At 38.9% G+C, this 19,526-nt stretch overlaps 1 protein-coding gene across 6 annotated transcripts in view; it reads left to right on the plus strand.

Moving 5' to 3' along the window:
- CCDC141 (coiled-coil domain containing 141) overlaps positions 1-19,526 on the plus strand; it is a 205,962-nt gene that overhangs the window by 56,659 nt on the left and 129,777 nt on the right. For all 6 annotated transcript variants that reach the window (XM_058712700.1, XM_058712711.1, XM_058712703.1 and 3 more), the window contains exons 4-5: positions 7,010-7,118; positions 11,180-11,433. In XM_058712700.1, coding sequence (XP_058568683.1) covers positions 7,010-7,118; positions 11,180-11,433 — 363 coding nt within the window. The remainder of the gene's footprint in view (positions 1-7,009; positions 7,119-11,179; positions 11,434-19,526) is intronic.

A 19,526-nucleotide genomic window follows, 5' to 3' on the forward strand; every position in this document is an offset into this window, starting at 1 on the left:
TATAAACTATCATAATTACCTTTAAATCTGAGCGTTAAAACTATTATCCAGCTAGACTACCACTATGTCTACTACCATGGACATACTGTACTGGTAGAACCAAAGATGTTTTACCCTCTTCTAAAATTTGTTTCTAAGATTATTCCTCTGAGAATATTAACATCACTTCAGATACCTCCCCTTCATATTTCCTCCAAGGAGAAACAGAAAGACTGGTCATATTCGTCACCATTTAGGATGTAAAATTGCTTCTTGTTTTTTGAAACAGTGGAGAAGTTTTCCATTTTGCATTCTTGCTGTATCTAATTTCATTTTTATTTATACAAAGAATACATAAGATCATTGATAAAAATGCAAACAAAATTACAAAGTATAGATTTAGGAGGTAAAATGCATTCCCCCATCCTAAATCTCATTCCTTCTTATAAAGGCAATCCTTTGGTTTATATCTCTTCAAATCAGTTTTTGCACAAAAATATATATTTTTGTTTTGTATAAGAAATGGGATTAGACATTGATTCTCAGTCTTTTTGAAATGGGATTAGACTTGTGTTATTTTGAAAGTTACATTTTTTTGGTTCTAGGTCTAATCATAGAGGAAAACATTATATTTTAACTTTCTTAAATTATGTTTACTTATAATTACATAGGCTACTGGTTTACCAAACTTTCATTGTTTTGTTTTTGTTGTTGTTAGCAAGCTTTCTGGTTATTCTTTGATGAACTGCTTTACATGTTGAAAAATGGCTGCTTAGACACAATAATTTTATTTTTATTTTTTATTTTTTCCAAACTACTTTCTTTCCTTTATTGATTTATTTATTTTTTTTTAATATATGAAATTTACTGTCAAATTGGTTTCCATACAACACCCAGTGCTCATCCCAAAAGGTGCCCTCCTCAATACCCATCACCCACCCTGCCCTCCCTCCCACCCCCCATCAACCCTCAGTTTGTTCTCAGTTTTTAACAGTCTCTTATGCTTTGGCTCTCTCCCACTCTAACCTCTTTTTTTTTTTTTTTTCCCTTCCCCTCCCCCATGGGTTTCTGTTACGTTTCTCAGGATCCACATAAGAGTGAAACCATATGGTATCTGTCTTTCTCTGTATGGCTTATTTCACTTAGCATCACACTCTCCAGTTCCATCCACATTGCTACAAAAGGCCATATTTCATTTTTTCTCATTGCCACGTAGTATTCCATTGTGTATATAAACCACAATTTCTTTATCCATTCATCCGTTGATGGACATTTAGGCTCTTTCCATAATTTGGCTATTGTTGAGAGTGCTGCTATAAACATTGGGGTACAAGTGCCCCTATGCATCAGTACTCCTGTATCCCTTGGATAAATTCCTAGCAGTGCTATTGCTGGGTCATAGGGTAGGTCTATTTTTAATTTTCTGAGGAACCTCCACACTGCTTTCCAGAGCAGCTGCACCAATTTGCATTCCCACCAACAGTGCAAGAGGGTTCCCGTCTCTCCACATCCTCTCCAGCATCTATAGTCTCCTGATTTCTTCATTTTGGCCACTCTGACTGGCGTGAGGTGATATCTGAGTGTGGTTTTGATTTGTATTTCCCTGATAAGGAGCGACGTTGAACATCTTTTCATGTGCCTGTTGGCCATCCAGATGTCTTCTTTAGAGAAGTGTCTATTCATGTTTTCTGCCCATTTCTTCACTGGGTTATTTGTTTTTCAGGTGTGGAGTTTGATGAGCTCTTTATAGATTTTGATACTAGCCCTTTGTCCGATATGTCATTTGCAAATATCTTTTCCCATTCCGTTGGTTGCCTTTTAGTTTTGTTGGTTGTTTCCTTTGCTGTGCAGAAGCTTTTTATCTTCATAAGGTCCCAGTAGTTCACTTTTGCTTTTAATTCCCTTGCCTTTGGGGATGTGCCGAGTAAGAGATCGCTACGGCTGAGGTCAGAGAGGTCTTTTCCTGCTTTCTCCTCTAATGTTTTGATGGTTTCCTGTCTCACATTCAGGTCCTTTATCCATTTTGAGTTTATTTTTGTGAATGGTGTGAGAAAGTGGTCTAGTTTCAACCTTCTGCATGTTGCTGTCCAATTCTCCCAGCACCATTTGTTAAAGAGACTGTCTTTTTTCCATTGGATGTTCTGTCCTGCTTTGTCAAAGATGAGTTGGCCATACGTTTGTGGGTCTAGTTCTGGGGTTTCTATTCTATTCCATTGGTCTATGTGTCTGTTTTTATGCCAATACCATGCTGTCTTGATGATGACAGCTTTGTAGTAGAGGCTAAAGTCTGGGATTGTGATGCCTCCTGCTTTGGTCTTCTTCTTCAAACTTACTTTGGCTATTTGGGGCCTTTTGTGGTTCCATATGAATTTTAGGATTGCTTGTTCTAGTTTCGAGAAGAATGCTGGTGCAATTTTGATTGGGATTGCATTGAATGTGTAGATAGCTTTGGGTAGTATTGACATTTTGACAATATTTATTCTTCCAATCCATGAGCAGGGAATGTCTTTCCATTTCTTTATATCTTCTTCAATTACCTGCATAAGCTTTCTATAGTTTTCAGCATACAGATCTTTTACATCTTTGGTTAGATTTATTCCTAGGTATTTTATGCTTCTTGGTGCAATTGTGAATGGGATCAGTTTCTTTATTTGTCTTTCTGTTGCTTCATTGTTAGTGTATAAGAATGCAACTGATTTCTGTACATTGATTTTGTATCCTGCAACTTTGCTGAATTCATGTATCAGTTCTAGCAGACTTTTGGTGGAGTCTATCGGATTTTCCATGTATAATATCATGTCATCTGCAAAAAGTGAAAGCTTGACTTCATCTTTGCCAATTTTGATGCCTTTGATTTCCTTTTGTTGTCTGATTGCTGATGCTAGAACTTCCAGCACTATGTTAAACAACAGCGGTGAGAGTGGGCATCCCTGTCGTGTTCCTGATCTCAGGGAAAAAGCTCTCAGTTTTTCCCCGTTGAGGATGATGTTAGCTGTGGGCTTTTCATAAATGGCTTTTATGATCTTTAAGTATGTTCCTTCTATCCCGACTTTCTCGAGGGTTTTTATTAAGAAAGGGTGCTGGATTTTGTCAAAGGCCTTTTCTGCATCGATTGACAGGATCATATGGTTCTTCTCTTTTTTTGTTGTTAATGTGATGTATCACGTTGATCGATTTGCGAATGTTGAACCAGCCCTGCATCCCAGGAATGAATCCCACTTGATCATGGTGAATAATTCTTTTTATATGCTGTTGAATTCGATTTGCTAGTATCTTATTGAGAATTTTTGCATCCATATTCATCAGAGATATTGGCCTGTAGTTCTCTTTTTTTACTGGGTCTCTGTCTGGTTTAGGAATCAAAGTAATACTGGCTTCATAGAATGAGTCTGGAAGTTTTCCTTCCCTCTCTATTTCTTGGAATAGCTTGAGAAGGATAGGTATTATCTCTGCTTTAAACGTCTGTTAGAACTCCCCTGGGAAGCCATCTGGTCCTGGACTCTTATTTGTTGGGAGATTTTTGATAACCGATTCAATTTCTTCGCTGGTTATGGGTCTGTTCAAGCTTTCTATTTCCTCCTGATTGAGTTTTGGAAGAGTGTGCGTGTTTAGGAATTTGTCCATTTCTTCCAGGTTGTCCAATTTGTTGGCATATAATTTTTCATAGTATTCCCTGATAATTGTTTGTATCTCTGAGGGATTGGTTGTAATAATTCCATTTTCATTCATGATTTTATCTATTTGGGTCATCTCCCTTTTCTTTTTGAGAAGCCTGGCTAGAGGTTTGTCAATTTTGTTTATTTTTTCAAAAAACCAACTCTTGGTTTTGTTGATCTGCTCTACAGTTTTTTTAGATTCTATATTGTTTATTTCTGCTCTGATCTTTATGATTTCTCTTCTTCTGCTGGGTTTAGGCTGCCTTTGCTGTTCTGCTTCTATTTCCTTTAGGTGTGCTGTTAGATTTTGTATTTGGGATTTTTCTTGTTTCTTGAGATAGGCCTGGATTGCAATGTATTTTCCTCTCAGGACTGCCTTCGCTGCATCCCAAAGCGTTTGGATTGTTGTATTTTCATTTTCGTTTGTTTCCATATATTTTTTAATTTCTTCTCTAATTGCCTGGTTGACCCACTCATTCGTTAGTAGGGTGTTCTTTAACCTCCATGCTTTTGGAGGTTTTCCAGACTTTTTCCTGTGGTTGATTTCAAGCTTCATAGCATTGTGGTCTGAAAGTATGCATGGTATAATTTCAATTCTTGTAAATTTATGAAGGGCTGTTTTGTGACCCAGTATATGATCTATCTTGGAGAATGTTCCATGTGCACTCGAGAAGAAAGTATATTCTGTTGCTTTGGGATGCAGAGTTCTAAATATATCTGTCAAGTCCATCTGATCCAATGTATCATTCAGGGCCCTTGTTTCTTTATTGACTGTGTGTCTAGATGATCTATCCATTTCTGTAAGTGGGGTGTTAAAGTCCCCTGCAATGACCACATTCTTATCAATAAGGTTGCTTATGTTTATGAGTAATTGTTTTATATATCTGGGGGCTCCGGTATTTGGCGCATAGACATTTATAATTGTTAGCTCTTCCTGATGGATAGACCCTGTAATTATTATATAATGCCCTTCTTCATCTCTTGTTACAGCCTTTAATTGAAAGTCTAGTTTGTCTGATATAAGTATGGCTACTCCAGCTTTCTTTTGGCTTCCAGTAGCATGATAAATAGTTCTCCATCCGCTCACTCTCCATCTAAAGGTGTCCTCAGATCTAAAATGAGTCTCTTGTAGACAGCAAATAGATGGGTCTTGTTTTTTTATCCATTCTGATACCCTATGTCTTTTGGTTGGCGCATTTAATCCATTTACATTCAGTGTTATTATAGAAAGATACGGGTTTAGAGTCATTGTGATGTCTGTATGTTTTATGCTTGTAGTGATGTCTCTGGTACTTTGTCTCACAGGATCCCCCTTAGGATCTCTTGTAGGGCTGGTTTCGTGGTGACAAATTCCTTCAGTTTTTGTTTGTTTGGGAAGACCTTTATCTCTCCTTCTATTCTAAATGACAGACTTGCTGGATAAAGGATTCTCGGCTGCATATTTTTTCTGTTTAGCACACTGAAGATATCGTGCCAAGCCTTTCTGGCCTGCCAAGTTTCAAAGGAGAGATCAGTCACGAGTCTTATAGGTCTCCCTTTATATGTGAGGGCACGTTTATCCCTTGCTGCTTTCAGAATTTTCTCTTTATCCTTGTATTTTGCCAGTTTCACTATGATATGTCGTGCAGAAGATCGATTCAAGTTACGTCTGAAGGGAGTTCTCTGTGCCTCTTGGATTTCAATGCCTTTTTCCTTCCCCAGTTCAGGGAAGTTCTCAGCTATAATTTCTTCAAGTACCCCTTCAGCACCTTTCCCTCTCTCTTCCTCCTCTGGGATACCAATTATGCGTATATTATTTCTTTTTAGTGTATCACTTAGTTCTCTAATTTTCCCCTCATACTCCTGGATTTTTTTATCTCTCTTTCTTTCAGCTTCCTCCTTCTCCATAACTTTATCTTCTAGTTCACCTATTCTCTCCTCTGCCTCTTCAATCCGAGCCGTCGTGGTTTCCATTTTGTTTTGCATTTCGTTTCAAGCGTTTTTCAGCTCCTCGTGACTGTTCCTTAGTCCCTTGATCTCTGTGGCAAGAGATTCTCTGCTGTCCTGTATACTGTTTTCAAGCCCAGCGATTAATTTTATGACTATTATTCTAAATTCACTTTCTGTTATATTATTTAAATCCTTTTTGATCAGTTCATTAGCTGTTGTTATTTCCTGGAGATTCTTCTGAGGGGAATTCTTCCGTTTGGTCATTTTGGATAGTCCCTGGAGCAGTGAGGACCTGCAGGGCACTTCCCCCGTGCTGTGGTGTATAACTGGAGTTGGTGGGCGGGGCCGCAGTCCGACCTGATGTCTGCCCCCAGCCCACCCCTGGGGCCACAGTCAGACTGGTGTGTGTCTTCTCTTCCCCTCTCCTAGGGGCGGGATTCACTGTGGGGTGGTGTGGCCCGTCTGGTCTACTTGCACACTGCCAGGCTTGTGGTGCTGGGGATCTGGCGTATTAGCTGGGGTGGGTAGGCAAGGTGCACGGGGGCGGGAGGGGCAGGCTTAGCTCGCTTCTCCTTAGGTGATCCACTTCAGGAGGGGCCCTGTGGCAGCGGGAGGGAGTCAGATCCGCTGCCGGAGGTTTGGCTCCGCAGAAGCACAGAGTTGGGTGTTTGCGCGGAGCGAGCAAGTTCCCTGGCAGGAACTGGTTCTCTTTGGGATTTTGGCTGGGGGATGGGCGAGGGAGATGGCGCTGGCGAGCGCCTTTGTTCCCCGCCAAGCTGAGCTCTGCCGTCCGGGGGCTCAGCAGCTCTCCCTCCCTTTGTCCTCCAGCTTCCCGCTTTCTGAGCAGAGCTGTTAACTTATGACCTCCCAGACGCTAAGTCGCGCTTGCTGTCGGAACACAGTCCGTCCGGCCCCTCCGCTTTTGCCAGCCAGACTCGGGGGCTCAGCTTGGCCGGCGAGCCGCCCCTCCGCCCCGGCTCCCTCCCGCCAGTCCGTGGAGCGTGCACCGCCTCGCCGCCCTTCCTACCCTCTTCCGTGGGCCTCTCGTCTGCGCTTGGCTCCGGAGACTCCGTTCTGCTAATCCTCTGGCGGTTTTCTGGGTTCTAGACACAATAATTTTAGTTGAAAATTCCAATAGACATTTATCGGTAAACTAGTTAGATTATTTCAGCATATATGACATATTTCCAAGTATGAAAGGAATACAAAGGAAGGAGAAGAAAATTTTTACTTTGGCACTTTGTAAAGTGACAACATGCAAACACACAGCCTCATACAAGCACCCTAAGCCAGCACGCACTCACACAAACACACACATCATTATACAAACACACACATTTACAGTCAACTAGGCCATGAATTAATGACAAACTTGTACAAATAACCCAAAGTGGCACATTAATTTTTATTTTTTCAAATGTCTTTCCATTGTATTTCTGTTGTAGTTTGCTATTAAAATAGACCAAGCTGAAGATTTCCTCCGGAACACCCAGGAGTTTGAGAGTGCCGAGTCCTTAAAATCCCTTCTGCAGCTTCATGAAAATCATACCAAAGGCAAGAAATATGTTTATTCCTCACCTAACCTTTTAGAGGTTTTACAATGTGTTCACGTGAGAATGCTCACGCGTGACATCGTATTTTAAATTTGTCTGTTTATACCTCAAACTGTTCCAAGAGAGGTTAAATAAAGATTTATTTTTGGTCATCTGTTTCAGAAAAGACATAGTTGTAAATGATTCTAAGGGGATGTTAGAGGAATAGCCTCCAAAGATTTGGTTATTCAACCTGCCACATTTTATCTCCTGAGATCAGAGGCCATTTCTACCTTGTTCAGCCTTGTATCCTCAGCATCTAGCACAGTGCTGGCACATGGTGGATCCTCATGAAATATTTCTTGATTGAATAAATGGTTGAATTCAGTGAATGTTCCTTCTCAGGGTCAGGAAATGAAGAGCAGTCTTCAAATAATAGCTTTGGATAAGGAAAATACCGTTTTCACTGTTACACTTATTGTTTAAAAAGAGAGTAGAGGAAGTCTGCAATTTGGTTGGGGCATGTATACATTTATTGGTGAGTAACCTCTGTGCTTCCCGTGGGTCCCTGTTATACCACCCAGCACACTGTGTAATAACAATTTATTTCCATATTTGTCTCCATCACCAGATTGTGAGACTCTGGAGGGTAGGTATTAGTACATCCCTGAGTCTCTACGATGTAGAATAGCATCCAACCCAAAGTATGTTTATTGAGTGTCATTTGTATTTAATTCCAGTGTAAGACACAACACAATGATACAAACCTGAGGAATAAACAAGGCACTACATTAAGGAAGAGACAGTTGGTTCTAAGCTCTGAAAGATCACAACTAAGCCCTCCACTTTTCCAGTGGTCTTCTTACAATGAACATAATACCTAAGAATATTCCTCACAGTAGCAATTGTATTATTATTTCCTTGTTCTTAAGTGTTTTATATATATTTTAAATGTGGCTGACATATAGGTTCATTAGGGTCCATTATAGTATTTTCTTTACTTTTGTATATATTTGAAAGTGCCCACTGAATGAGTTTAGGAAACACCATCCTGCTGCGGAACATTTGGAATATTTTAAAATCTTTTAGGAAGAAGTATCACTCACGATCTCGATGCCAAGACTGTAACTTTGATACTTCTTAGAAATTACCCATTTGGAAAGATTATTTAGCAAGTTATAAAGTCACTTAAGCTATGTACATCTCTATTTATCCATCTTGAATTTATTATATATACTTACGAATGGCAAACTGTACAGGTATTTGTATAAAATCTACTTTAATATTAACTTGCTTAGATATAATGACAATCAAAATAAATAATAAAAAAGCTATTAAATATCTACTTGCCTCACATCACAAGGCATTATCTCAGAAATGGGGATTTTATGTATGCAAAAATGCAGTCTTTAAAATTAATACACCATAGGGATTTTGTATTTCTTGAAGCTCATGATATTCTATCTAGTTTACCCTTGAGGAGAAATACATTACTTTGTATGATCAACTGGTGGAATAAATAGCTAGGAAAGCATGAACAATAAATAGTTAAGATGGAAGAAACCAACAGAGGAAGAACCAAAGGAACTGACAGAGGAAACTGAGGGAAGAATTGATCCACTTTAATGGGTAGCAGTAACAGACTGATTGTAGTCTAGGTACAGTTTACAAGTTATCTTTGGCCAGAGACTCCATTCCTGGTGGTACTATAGTAGTAGTTACACTATTTTGACAGATGTTGAAACAGAAAACCAGAAAAAGATTGCAAATGGAAATTTTGGATTATTATATGCATTCTGTAGGAACCAGAACAGGTTGGCATGATCCACTGTCAGTGTGCAATACCCTAGCACTTAGAGCTATACTTCTCTCTCTCATTGGAAAAGTCTAGTGTGTAGGAGCTAGTTATGGAAGGGAAGAAAATAAATACTATGTGGAAACCCTGCCACTTATCCATATTTCGTGTGTGTGTGTGTGTGTGTGTGTGTGTGTAACTTTTCACAATAGCATAACAAACTCTTCAATGCAAAGGAAATACATATACATATAAATGGAGAAGCAAAAAGTAAATAAATAAATGGAGAAGCAGTCATACTGATTATCACATAGGCTATACAAATTAAAATTCTTCAGTTTGATACACAAGGCCCTCTATAACCTGTCTTCACCTCATTTGCAAGTTCTTTTTTTTCACTTCTATAAAAGAACCTGTTCTAGACAGATAATTCTTTTTATGCCCCTGCCTCTCCCATCTTATTCACGTTTGCTTCCATTTCTTTAAGAGATTTACTCTCATGTTCTCCCTGCCTCTTCCTGCTCTATTTGAATGATCCCATCCTCTTTTTGGTTCAAGTTGTTCTTGCTGTTTGTTGCTTTGCATCGTTAACTCCCGATAAAATTGCCCATTGCACATAATCACACCTTGCTTGCTCTGAGCAGATAATACCATCTAATACTTTATTTGACAGCTCTAGGTCATGTGACACAAACTACTTCACATTCTTTCTTTTTCATGTCAAAATATCTCTTTCCAATATCTTCACTTATATCATTCTCTCTTCCAGATCTCCCACCCGCAAAAAAAAAAAATTGTCAAGTTAAAAGAGACAACTGGCCCAACTACCACAGCCTAATTATTGCCACACAGTTAACTGTGGAATGTTAGGATGCTAAAGTAGAGTGCCATGGCTCTAAAGTAGAGAGCCTGACACGGGGCTTGAATCCACAAACTGCAAGATCATGACCTGAGCCAAAGTCAGACACTTAACTGACTGAGCCAACCGGGTGCCCCATCAAAGTCTTTTTTTTTTATATCTCTAGAGGACCACTGATCTCTAGCACGTATATCTCTCTTAATTCTTCCCCCTCTTTTAATACTTTGATCTCATTCAAGCATTCTACAAAAACTGTTGAACATTGCTCCTATGCCAGTCACTATGCTAAGTGCTAGGAATGTTATCCTGGTCACTGTCCCCATATTGCATCGGATCCTGGTGGCAAAGGGAGACAATAAATCAACTAACCGAACACATAAGTATAAAACTACGGTTGTGTTAAGAGCTATGAATGAGAGGAATATTGCATCATGAGAACAATTAATAGGAGGATTTGATTCAGTCTGGTTTATTCATTGAAGAATTGGCAGTTGAATAAGGCCCAAAGTATGAATAGAATAAAGGTAGAGAAGGAAGGGTTTGAGGAGAATGGTGTTCCTGGCAGAGGACACAGTGAAAAGTTCTGGGGCAGAAGGGAATGTAGCATTTGTAATGTATGTAAAAAGAGAGGGATGAAGAGTAGAAAGATTAAGAAAATCTGAAAGGGAAGATAGGGACCAGACCATGCCAGACTTAAATTATGTCAAGGAATCTGTCCTTAATTCTAAGGCTATGGGAAGCCATTGTTAGGTAGGTGTGTGTGTGTCTGTGTGTGTGTGTGTGTGTGTGTGTGCACGCACGCGCACATGCATGCATGCGTGTGACATACTGTGTTTAGAAAAAAATCTCTCTGGCTAACTAAGAAGAATAGATGAATGGATTGGAGAAGGATGCCATTCAGAGGTGGCTGCACAAGTCCAGGCAACAAATAATGTTTTCTGTAGTGAGGATGAAGAGAAGTAGACACTTGTAGGAGACAAAGGGTGAAATTGACAGGTCTTGATAATGAGGGAGAGGAATGTGTCATGGATGACTCCTGGGTCATAGACTTTAAACCTCATTAGCAGCCCATTCACTTCAGAACATAGAACATGTCAAGGAGAGCAGGCACCTTAACAGTATCACACCACTAAAACCTGACTGAAACAGTGCCCAAATCCCACGATCTCTCCCCTCCTGTACTGTATTATACTATCACTGAACTGCAGCACCCTATCATTTGGCAGTTAGTGCTACAGAAATTGTTAGGTTATGGTATCTGGCTAGTTGTATCACAGGCATTTTATGTTTACACATTTGAATTCCTTACAGTATAATTTATTGTTAATATAAAGGTTACATACATTTGAAATTCTACCAAGAGTCTGAATATTACTATAGAAGAGCTTGCTCATATCTCTATTCTTTCTTCTTTCTAATTTTCTTCTAGAACTCTTAGAACGATCTCTAGCCCTTTTAAACAAAAGTCAACAACTCACTGACTTCATAGAAAAATTCAAGTGTGATGGACCTAATGTGAATTCTGAGTTGATTCAGGGAGCTCATAACAGCTGTCTGAAGATTGACAGCCTTCTTGAGCTTCTACAAGATAGGAGACGGCAACTAGACAAGGGTCTGAAGCAACAGCAGCAAGAACTGGGTCAGGTTCTGAAGATATGTCAGTGGGACCAGCAAGAAAATCAGGTAACTCAAAGGGGAGTTAATGATATCCTGACCTCAGCTAATGAAGTTTGGCTATTATGTGGATTAGATCTTTCCTGGGATGGTTCTTCAGTTGCCATGATCAAATTCTTTGGTCTTTGGTCCAAACTAATAGGTTGTTTTCTCACACAAGTTAAATGGAAAACAAAGGTTTGTATTTCCTGTCATCATAATATTGATTTTATAAATGGGAGAGTACTTATGGGTAGTTTTGAAAATGACTATGTTCTATTGTTGGATTCTCTTTCTCACATCTTTCTAGGTTACTACTTTTAGACACATTTCTTTGAAATTCCAAATATAAATTGTAGCTTTCTTGAAAGTTAGAGAGGCAAGATGATGCTGAACTGTATTACATTGCTGCTAATGTCAGTGAAAAAGTCTGTCAGCCCCAAATAGTGTTCTTAGAAGATTGGTCTGGTGCCAACGAAGGACTATGACCTTGGCCTGTAGCTAGATGTTCAATGGTTAGAAAGCATTGGGGCAAGAGGTTCATGAGTTTGCATGTTTTTTAGAGCTCATTACCCCAACTGCAGGCGCAACTCTGATCAGTTGTAAATATTCTTGCCGCACATTCCATCTGTCCCAATTACTTGAGGCTAAGCATGGATAGAACTGTCTTTGCAAACCCCCAACTCAAATAGGTGGGATATTTATTGCATTATTTCTAATTGTCCCCATCCCATGCTTAAATCTGTACTGATTAATTGGAAGGAATTTTCAGGGGGAAATATGTGAAAGGAGGTCTCCTGGTCTGGATGTATGGGGAAGGGGTCCCTTCACATGTTATATATTGCTGCTCTGATCCCAATTAGACAGATAGAACTATGGCTGGGAGCATAGATGAGGCTGGTTCTTATTTCAAACTGGAGAAATGAAGACTTAAATGATGATCACCCCTTCAACTAACACTTATTCTACTAATACCTACTCTGTGCCAGGTGCTATCCTACTGGGAATAACAACACACAAGACAAAGTCCTTTCCCTCTGGGAATTTCCCCTCTAATGCAGTTTCTCAACCTCAGCACTATTGACAGTTCGTGCTGGGTAATTTTGGAGGACTGTCCTATGCACTCTAGGATGTTGAACAGCATTCCTGACCTCTACCCACTAGATGCCCGCAGAATATCCTCATTGTGACAACAAAAAATGTCTCCAGACATTGCCAAATATCCCTTGGGGGGCAAAATTGCCCCCAGATGAGAACCATGGTTCTAGTGTGATTAGAAAGATACACCATAAACAAATGAAAATGATGTGTTATAAAGAAAATAAAATACAGCAGTAAATTTATCTTGGGTTGGTCTACTTTTAATCAGGAAAGCCTCTCTGAGGAGGTGGCATAGAGCAGAGACCCAAATGCAGAGGCCTCCACTCATACATTCTGCTGGAATTTTATTTCCTCCCCCTCAAGTCACCATACACTTTCCAACTCATCTCCACTTTTAGCCCTTTGGCATAGACTACTGCCAGCTGCTGTCTTGTTTCTGCTGTGTTTTGCCTGTCAGCCCTCATCCACTCCCCAGTTTACTTCTTTGCCCATCCCACCTTGATATCCTCATTATCCAATGCAATGGTCTTTTTACTGGTGATTCTGGCACAACAAAGGAAAATTAATGCTCAGGACAAGAATTAACGTAAAATTGTTTATCAGACAAATGTTTCCGGAGTTCCCAACTTCCCTGTCATAAATGAGTCTATTATAACACACTCTTTCTCCTTGTCCCTCTTTTCTCTTCCCTAATCCTGACCTGACACCAGACCTTCCCAGATCTCCTGTCCCCTTAAAGAACCCTTCCTCTTATGTCTTTGCATTGAGTTTATAACCCAAAGCCCTACCTCTAGGACTTACAAATTTCAAAATGAACATTTTAACTCAGACACATACTTAAGAGGAATATTGTCATCCCTGGAAATCAGAAATATTTTTTTTCAAAATGACTTTATTTTATTTATTTATTTAGAGAGAGTGTGTGCACAAGTCGGGAAGGGGCAAAGAGAGAGGGAGAGAGAGAGAATCCTAAGTAGGCTCGATGCTGTCAGCTCAGAGCCTGAGGTGGGGCTATATCCCACAAATCATGAGATCATGACCTGAGCTGATATCAAGAATTGGAGGCTTAACTGACTGAGCCACCCAGGTACCCCCAAAAGATGTTTTGATAATAACTAAAGTAAGGTATTGCAGAAGGTTTCTGGCATGGTGAGTTCTCTAACTTTTGGCGTCTCATCATTTTTAGGAGGAGTATATGCTTTTATTGATGAGGTGCTTTTTAAAAATAGACTTTAGGGGTGCCTGGGTGGGTTAGTTGGTTAAGCATCCGAATCTTGGTTTAGGCTCAGGTCATGATCTCCTGGTTTGTGAGTTGGGGCCCTGCATCAGTCTCTATTCTGACAATGCAGAGCCTGCTTGGAATTCTCTCCCTCTTTCTCTGCCTCACCCCACCTCTCTCTCTCTCTCTCTCTCTCTCTCTCAATAAATAAGCTAAAAAAATAAAAGTAGACTTTATTTAAAAAAATTATTTTAACATTTTATTTTTGAGACAGAGAGAGACAGCGCATGAGAGGGGGAGGGGCAGAGAGAAAAGGAGACAGAATCCTAAGCAGGGTCCAAGCTCTGAGCTGTCAGCACAGAGCCCGATATGGGGCTGGAACACATGAGCAGTAAGATCATGACCTGAGCTGAAATCAGATGCTTAACCAACTGAGCCACAAGATTCCCCCCAAATAGACTTTATTTTTTAGAGCAGGTTTTAGATTCACAGTAAAACAGAGTGGGAAAATACAGAGTACCCCCTGTTCCCACACATGTACAATCTCTCCCAGTATCAACATCCTGCACCAGAGTGGTATATTTATTATAATCAGTGAATATACATTGATATATCATTATCACCCAAAATCCATAGTTTATGTTATGGTTCACTCTTGGTACAATATGTTCTGTGGGTTGGTTAAATGTATAATGACATGTATCCATCATGGTAGCAAATAGAATAATTTCACTGCCCTACGAATCCTTTGTGTTCTGCCTATTCATTCCACCTTCACCCTAGTCCTTGGCAACCACAGATCTTTTTACTGTCTCCATAGCTTCGCCTTTTCCAGAATGTCATATAGTTGCAATCAGTATGTAGCCTTTTCAGATTGACTGTTTACACTTCGTAATAATACATTTAAGATTCCTCCATGGCTCGATAGCTCATTTCTTTTTAGTGCTGGATAACATTCCATTGTCTGGATATGCCATGGTTTATTTATCCATTCACCTACTGAAGGACATCTTGGTTGCTTCCAAGGTTTGGTGATTATGAATAAAGCTGCTATAAGGATTCATGTACGGACTTTTGCATGGACATAAGTTTTAATTCATTTGGGTAAATACCAAAGAATACAGCTGGTGGCTCATACATAGTAAGAGTATGTTTATAAGAAACTGCCAAACCATATTCCTAACGGACTATACCATCTTGCATTCCTACCAGCAATGAAAATTCCTGTGGCTTCACCTCCTGACCAGCATTATCAGTGTTATCAGTGTCTCGCACTTTGGCCATTCTGATAGGTGTGTTGTGGTATTTTATTGTTTTAATGAATTTCATCTTTAAATTGGGAAAAATAACTATTAATTCACAGAATTGTTCTAAGGGTTAAATGAAATAACATATGTAAAACACGTAGCACATGGCACAAGAACAGACACTCAGATCAATGGAACAGAATAGAGAACCCAGAAATGGACCCACAAACGTATGGCCAACAATCTTTACAAAGCAGGAAAGAATATCCAATGGAATAGACAGTCTCTTCAGCAAGTGGTGCTGGGAAAACTGGACAGCTACATGCAGAAAAATGAACCTGGACCACTTTCTAACATCATACACAAAAATAAGCTCAAAATGGATGAAAGACCTAAATGTAAGACAGGAAGCTATCAAAATCCTCAAGGAGAAAGCAGGCAAAAAGCTCTTTGATCTTGGCCGCAGCAACTTCTTACTTAATACCATCTCTGGAGGGAAGGAAAACAAAATCAAAAATGAATTATTGGGACCTTATCAAAATAAAAAGCTTCTGCACAGCGAAAGAAACAATCAGCAAAACTAAAAGGCAACTGACAGAATGGGAGAAGATATTTGCAAATGGCATATCAGATAAAGGATTAGTATCCAAAATCTATAAAGAACTTACCAAACTCAACACCCAAAAAACAAATCATCCAGGGAAGAAATGGGCAAAAGACATGAATACACACTTCTCCAAAGAAGACATCCAGTGGCCAACCAATGCATGAAAAATTGCTCAACACCACTCATCACCAGGGAAGTACAAATCAAAACCACAATGAGATACCACCTCACACCTGTCAGAATGGCTAACATTAACAACTCAGGAAGCAACATATGTTGGCAAGGATTTAGAGAAAGGGGAACCCTTTGGCACTGCTGGTGGTAATGCAAACTGGTGCAGCCACTCTGGAAAATGGTATGGTGGTTCCTCAAAAAACTAATATTAGAACTACCCTATGACCCAGAAATTGCCCTACTAAGTGTTTATCCAAGGGATACGGGTGTACTGTTTTGAAGGGACATATGTACCCCAATGTTTATAGAAGCAATATCAACAATAGCCAAAGTATGGAGAGAGCCCAAATGTCCATCAATGGATGAATGGATAAAGAAGATGTGGTATGTATATGTACAATGGAGTATTACTCAGCAGTCAAAAAGAATGAAATCTTGCCATTTGCAACTACGTGGATGGAACTAGAGGGTATTATGTTAAGCAAAATTAGTCAGAGAAAGACAAATATATGACTTCACTCATATGAGGACTTTAAGAGACAAAACAGATGAACATAAGGGAAGGGAAACAAAAATATAAAAACAGGGAGGGGGACAAAACAGAAGAGACTCTTAAATATGGAGAACACACAGAGGGTCACTGGAGGGGTTGTGGGAGGGAGGATGGGTTAAATGGGTAAGGAGCATTAAGGAATCTACTCCTGAAATCATTGTTGCACTATATGCTAACTAATTTGGATGTAAAAGAAAAGAAAAGAAAAGAATAAAAAAAGCCCATGTAGCACAAAGTAGCATTTTAAGAGGCACTTAATAAATATGAGTTTAAGAGGCACTTTAATAAATCTGATTACAATTTACAGTCTATGAATTGTTTCACATCTGGTCCACAATCTTTCCCCTGGGTTTGTCATTACTATTGGTATATACGTCGAGGTCTCTCAATACTGTTTAATTTTTGGAGGCTGCTCTAGGTAAGGGAAAGCTTTAAGAATGTATATTTGTGGTTAAGAGAACTAGCCTTTCAATTAGACTCCATTCCTAACAGTCTTCAACCAAACTCAATTTTAAAATAATAATATGGATAAATGTTATTTTTAATAAAATTGGCCAATAATTAAGACAGTCATTTTCTTAAGTATAAAATTTAGGCTCTTATTTTTAATTTTCTTAATATTTATTTATTTTTGAGAGAGAGAGAGGGAGAGCGAGCATGAGTCAGGGAAGGGTAGAGAGAGAGGGAGACAGTGAATCCCAAGCAGTTTCCATGCTATGAGTGCAGAGCCTGATGTGGGGCTCAAACTCATAAATCGTGAGATCATGACCTGAGCCAAAGTCAGATGCTTAACCAACTGAGCCACCCAGGCACCCATAGGCTTATCAGTCTTAAAACATCCCATGTTATATTTTCTCTTGTTAACACCAGTGACAACAGCTGGAGTAATTAATAAAGTAACTGGTGATTCTTTGGGCTTGCTTGCTTGTAAGAGCACAGATCCTGGGTCCAGACTTTTAACTGAAAGCAGTTAAAGTCCTGGCTCTACCACTTACTAGCTGAGTAACTGAGAAAGTATTTAGCCTTCCTCAGACTCAGCTTCCTGTCAAATGTAGATATAATAGTATCTACTTCAAAGTGTTGTTAGGATCATCAAAAGAGTTATTATATGCCAAGTGCTTAGAAGAGTGACTGCCACATAGTAATTGCTGTATTGGTGTCAGCATTGTTTTGTCATCTTGTCTGAAAAAGATAGACATATTGCATATTTCTATACTCCTACCCATCTCCACCACCATGCTTAAGTAAAGACTATGCTTTTTAAAAAACTTTTTTTAATATTTACTTTTTTATTTTTGAGAGAGAGAGAGAGAGAGAGACAGAGTGTGAGTGGGGGGAGAAACAGAGGGAGAGGGAGACACAGAATCCAAAGCAGGCTCCAGGCTCTGAGCTGTCAGCCCAGAGCCTGACATGGGGCTCGAACCCATAAACTGTGAGATCATGACCTGAGAAGAAGTTGGACACTCAACCGACTGAGCCACCCTGATGCCCCTTAAGCAAGACTATTCTTGCATTAAAAGCTAGTTTCATTATTTGTCTTGAGTTCAAAAGGTGTCATCAAATAAAACTCATTTTTGTAATTTCAACAGCCATTCTTGCTCACTGGGCATTCAATTAGTAGTAAAACAAAAAGATAGTTGTATTGTTTTCTGCTTATGATTTAATAATCAAATTTAAAATTGTAGATGAGATCACTATCCACACAAATAATTTCTATTAGCATTTGGCATACTACGACCTTCCAGACCTTTATAAAAGCATGAGGCACAATCACAGGCACACACACATTTATTAAAGGAACACCTAACCAAACAAATAAAAACTAATGGAATTAACCTATACATGCTGTATTATTACCTCATTTTTATTTATTTTTTTCAATATATGAAATTTTATTACCTCATTTTTAAATTAAATTGAACAAGTCATAGGTATATTCTTGTGTCAAAAGTACAATAAATAATTTTAATATAGTATTTCACTATTTGAATGTAGCATAATTTTTTTCATTGAAGTAGAGTTGACATATAGTATTATATTAGTCTCAGCTGTACAACAGTGTTTTGACAATTCTATATATTATTCAATGCTCATACTTACCAGGATAAGTGTAGTTACTGTCTGTCACGATATTACACAATTTAAATTTTCTTTTTTTTAATTAAAATTTTCTTTCTAATATACATTTATTTTTGGGAGAGAGATGGAGCAGAATCAGGGAAGGGGCAGAAGGAGAGGGAAACAGAATCCATAGCAGGCTCCAGGCTCTGAGCCATCAGCACAGAGCCTTACACGGGGCTTGAACCTACGAACCATGTGATCATGACCTGAGCTGAAGTCAGACGCTCAACCAACTGAGCCACACAGGTGCCCCAAGCTATTACACAATTTAAAGCAAAATCATACTGATGAGGAAGTAGAGTCTCTCTAGTTTCTCAATATTATAAGCAATAATTAATACTTTGTGTGTTTATAATTATGTGAACAAGGAAGTATTTTAAAATCCAGGTAGATACAAGCATAATTATATTACCTAAGTTTTTAAGTTTTTTGTCTCTTTTAAAGTTTTGTTGATGCAATGGTGAATGAACAGTGGCAGCAGCAGCAACACCGAGTTGGGTGTGTCTCTGTTAGATAGTAATTGGGCTCTATAATTATCATGTTCCTGGATAATCTACCTGATAATCCTAGAACATTGTTGAACCATGAGTTTATACAGAGGCACATGCTTCATTGGAAGATAAAGATTTTTTTGTCAGGTCTGTACTTATTTTAAGGGAACATACGAGCTGTTAAATCTTACATTAATAAAATTCCAGCTTTGTCAATCATTTTAACTACTTAAGAAAAAGGAAGATTAAGGGGGGAATTAGAGCAAAGATTACTGATGAATAATAATGTAGATGTCTGAATATCTGATGCGTCTTCTCTCATAAGGGCCGTTTAAAAGGTACATTTCGTGCTTCTCTGTTTCTAAGTGCTTATGGCCTAATGCCGTGAACTATGTAGTTCAGCTAACTCTCCTTTGGAAAAGAAATTAGCCGACCAGAAGGGTGGTGATATAGGGTTTGTATCAGTCACAGGAAAATAGCAAATGAAAACCACATACTTTTCCATCTTAATTGGGATGTGATGGTCTGATAAACATAATCATAGCATGTTCTCTCGTTATCATTGTTTTTCAGATATAAAAATGTGCATTTGTTTTGCACTTAAAGATGA

This window comes from Neofelis nebulosa, chromosome 2, assembly GCF_028018385.1.
Source record: "Neofelis nebulosa isolate mNeoNeb1 chromosome 2, mNeoNeb1.pri, whole genome shotgun sequence".
Classification (NCBI taxonomy): domain Eukaryota; kingdom Metazoa; phylum Chordata; class Mammalia; order Carnivora; family Felidae; genus Neofelis; species Neofelis nebulosa.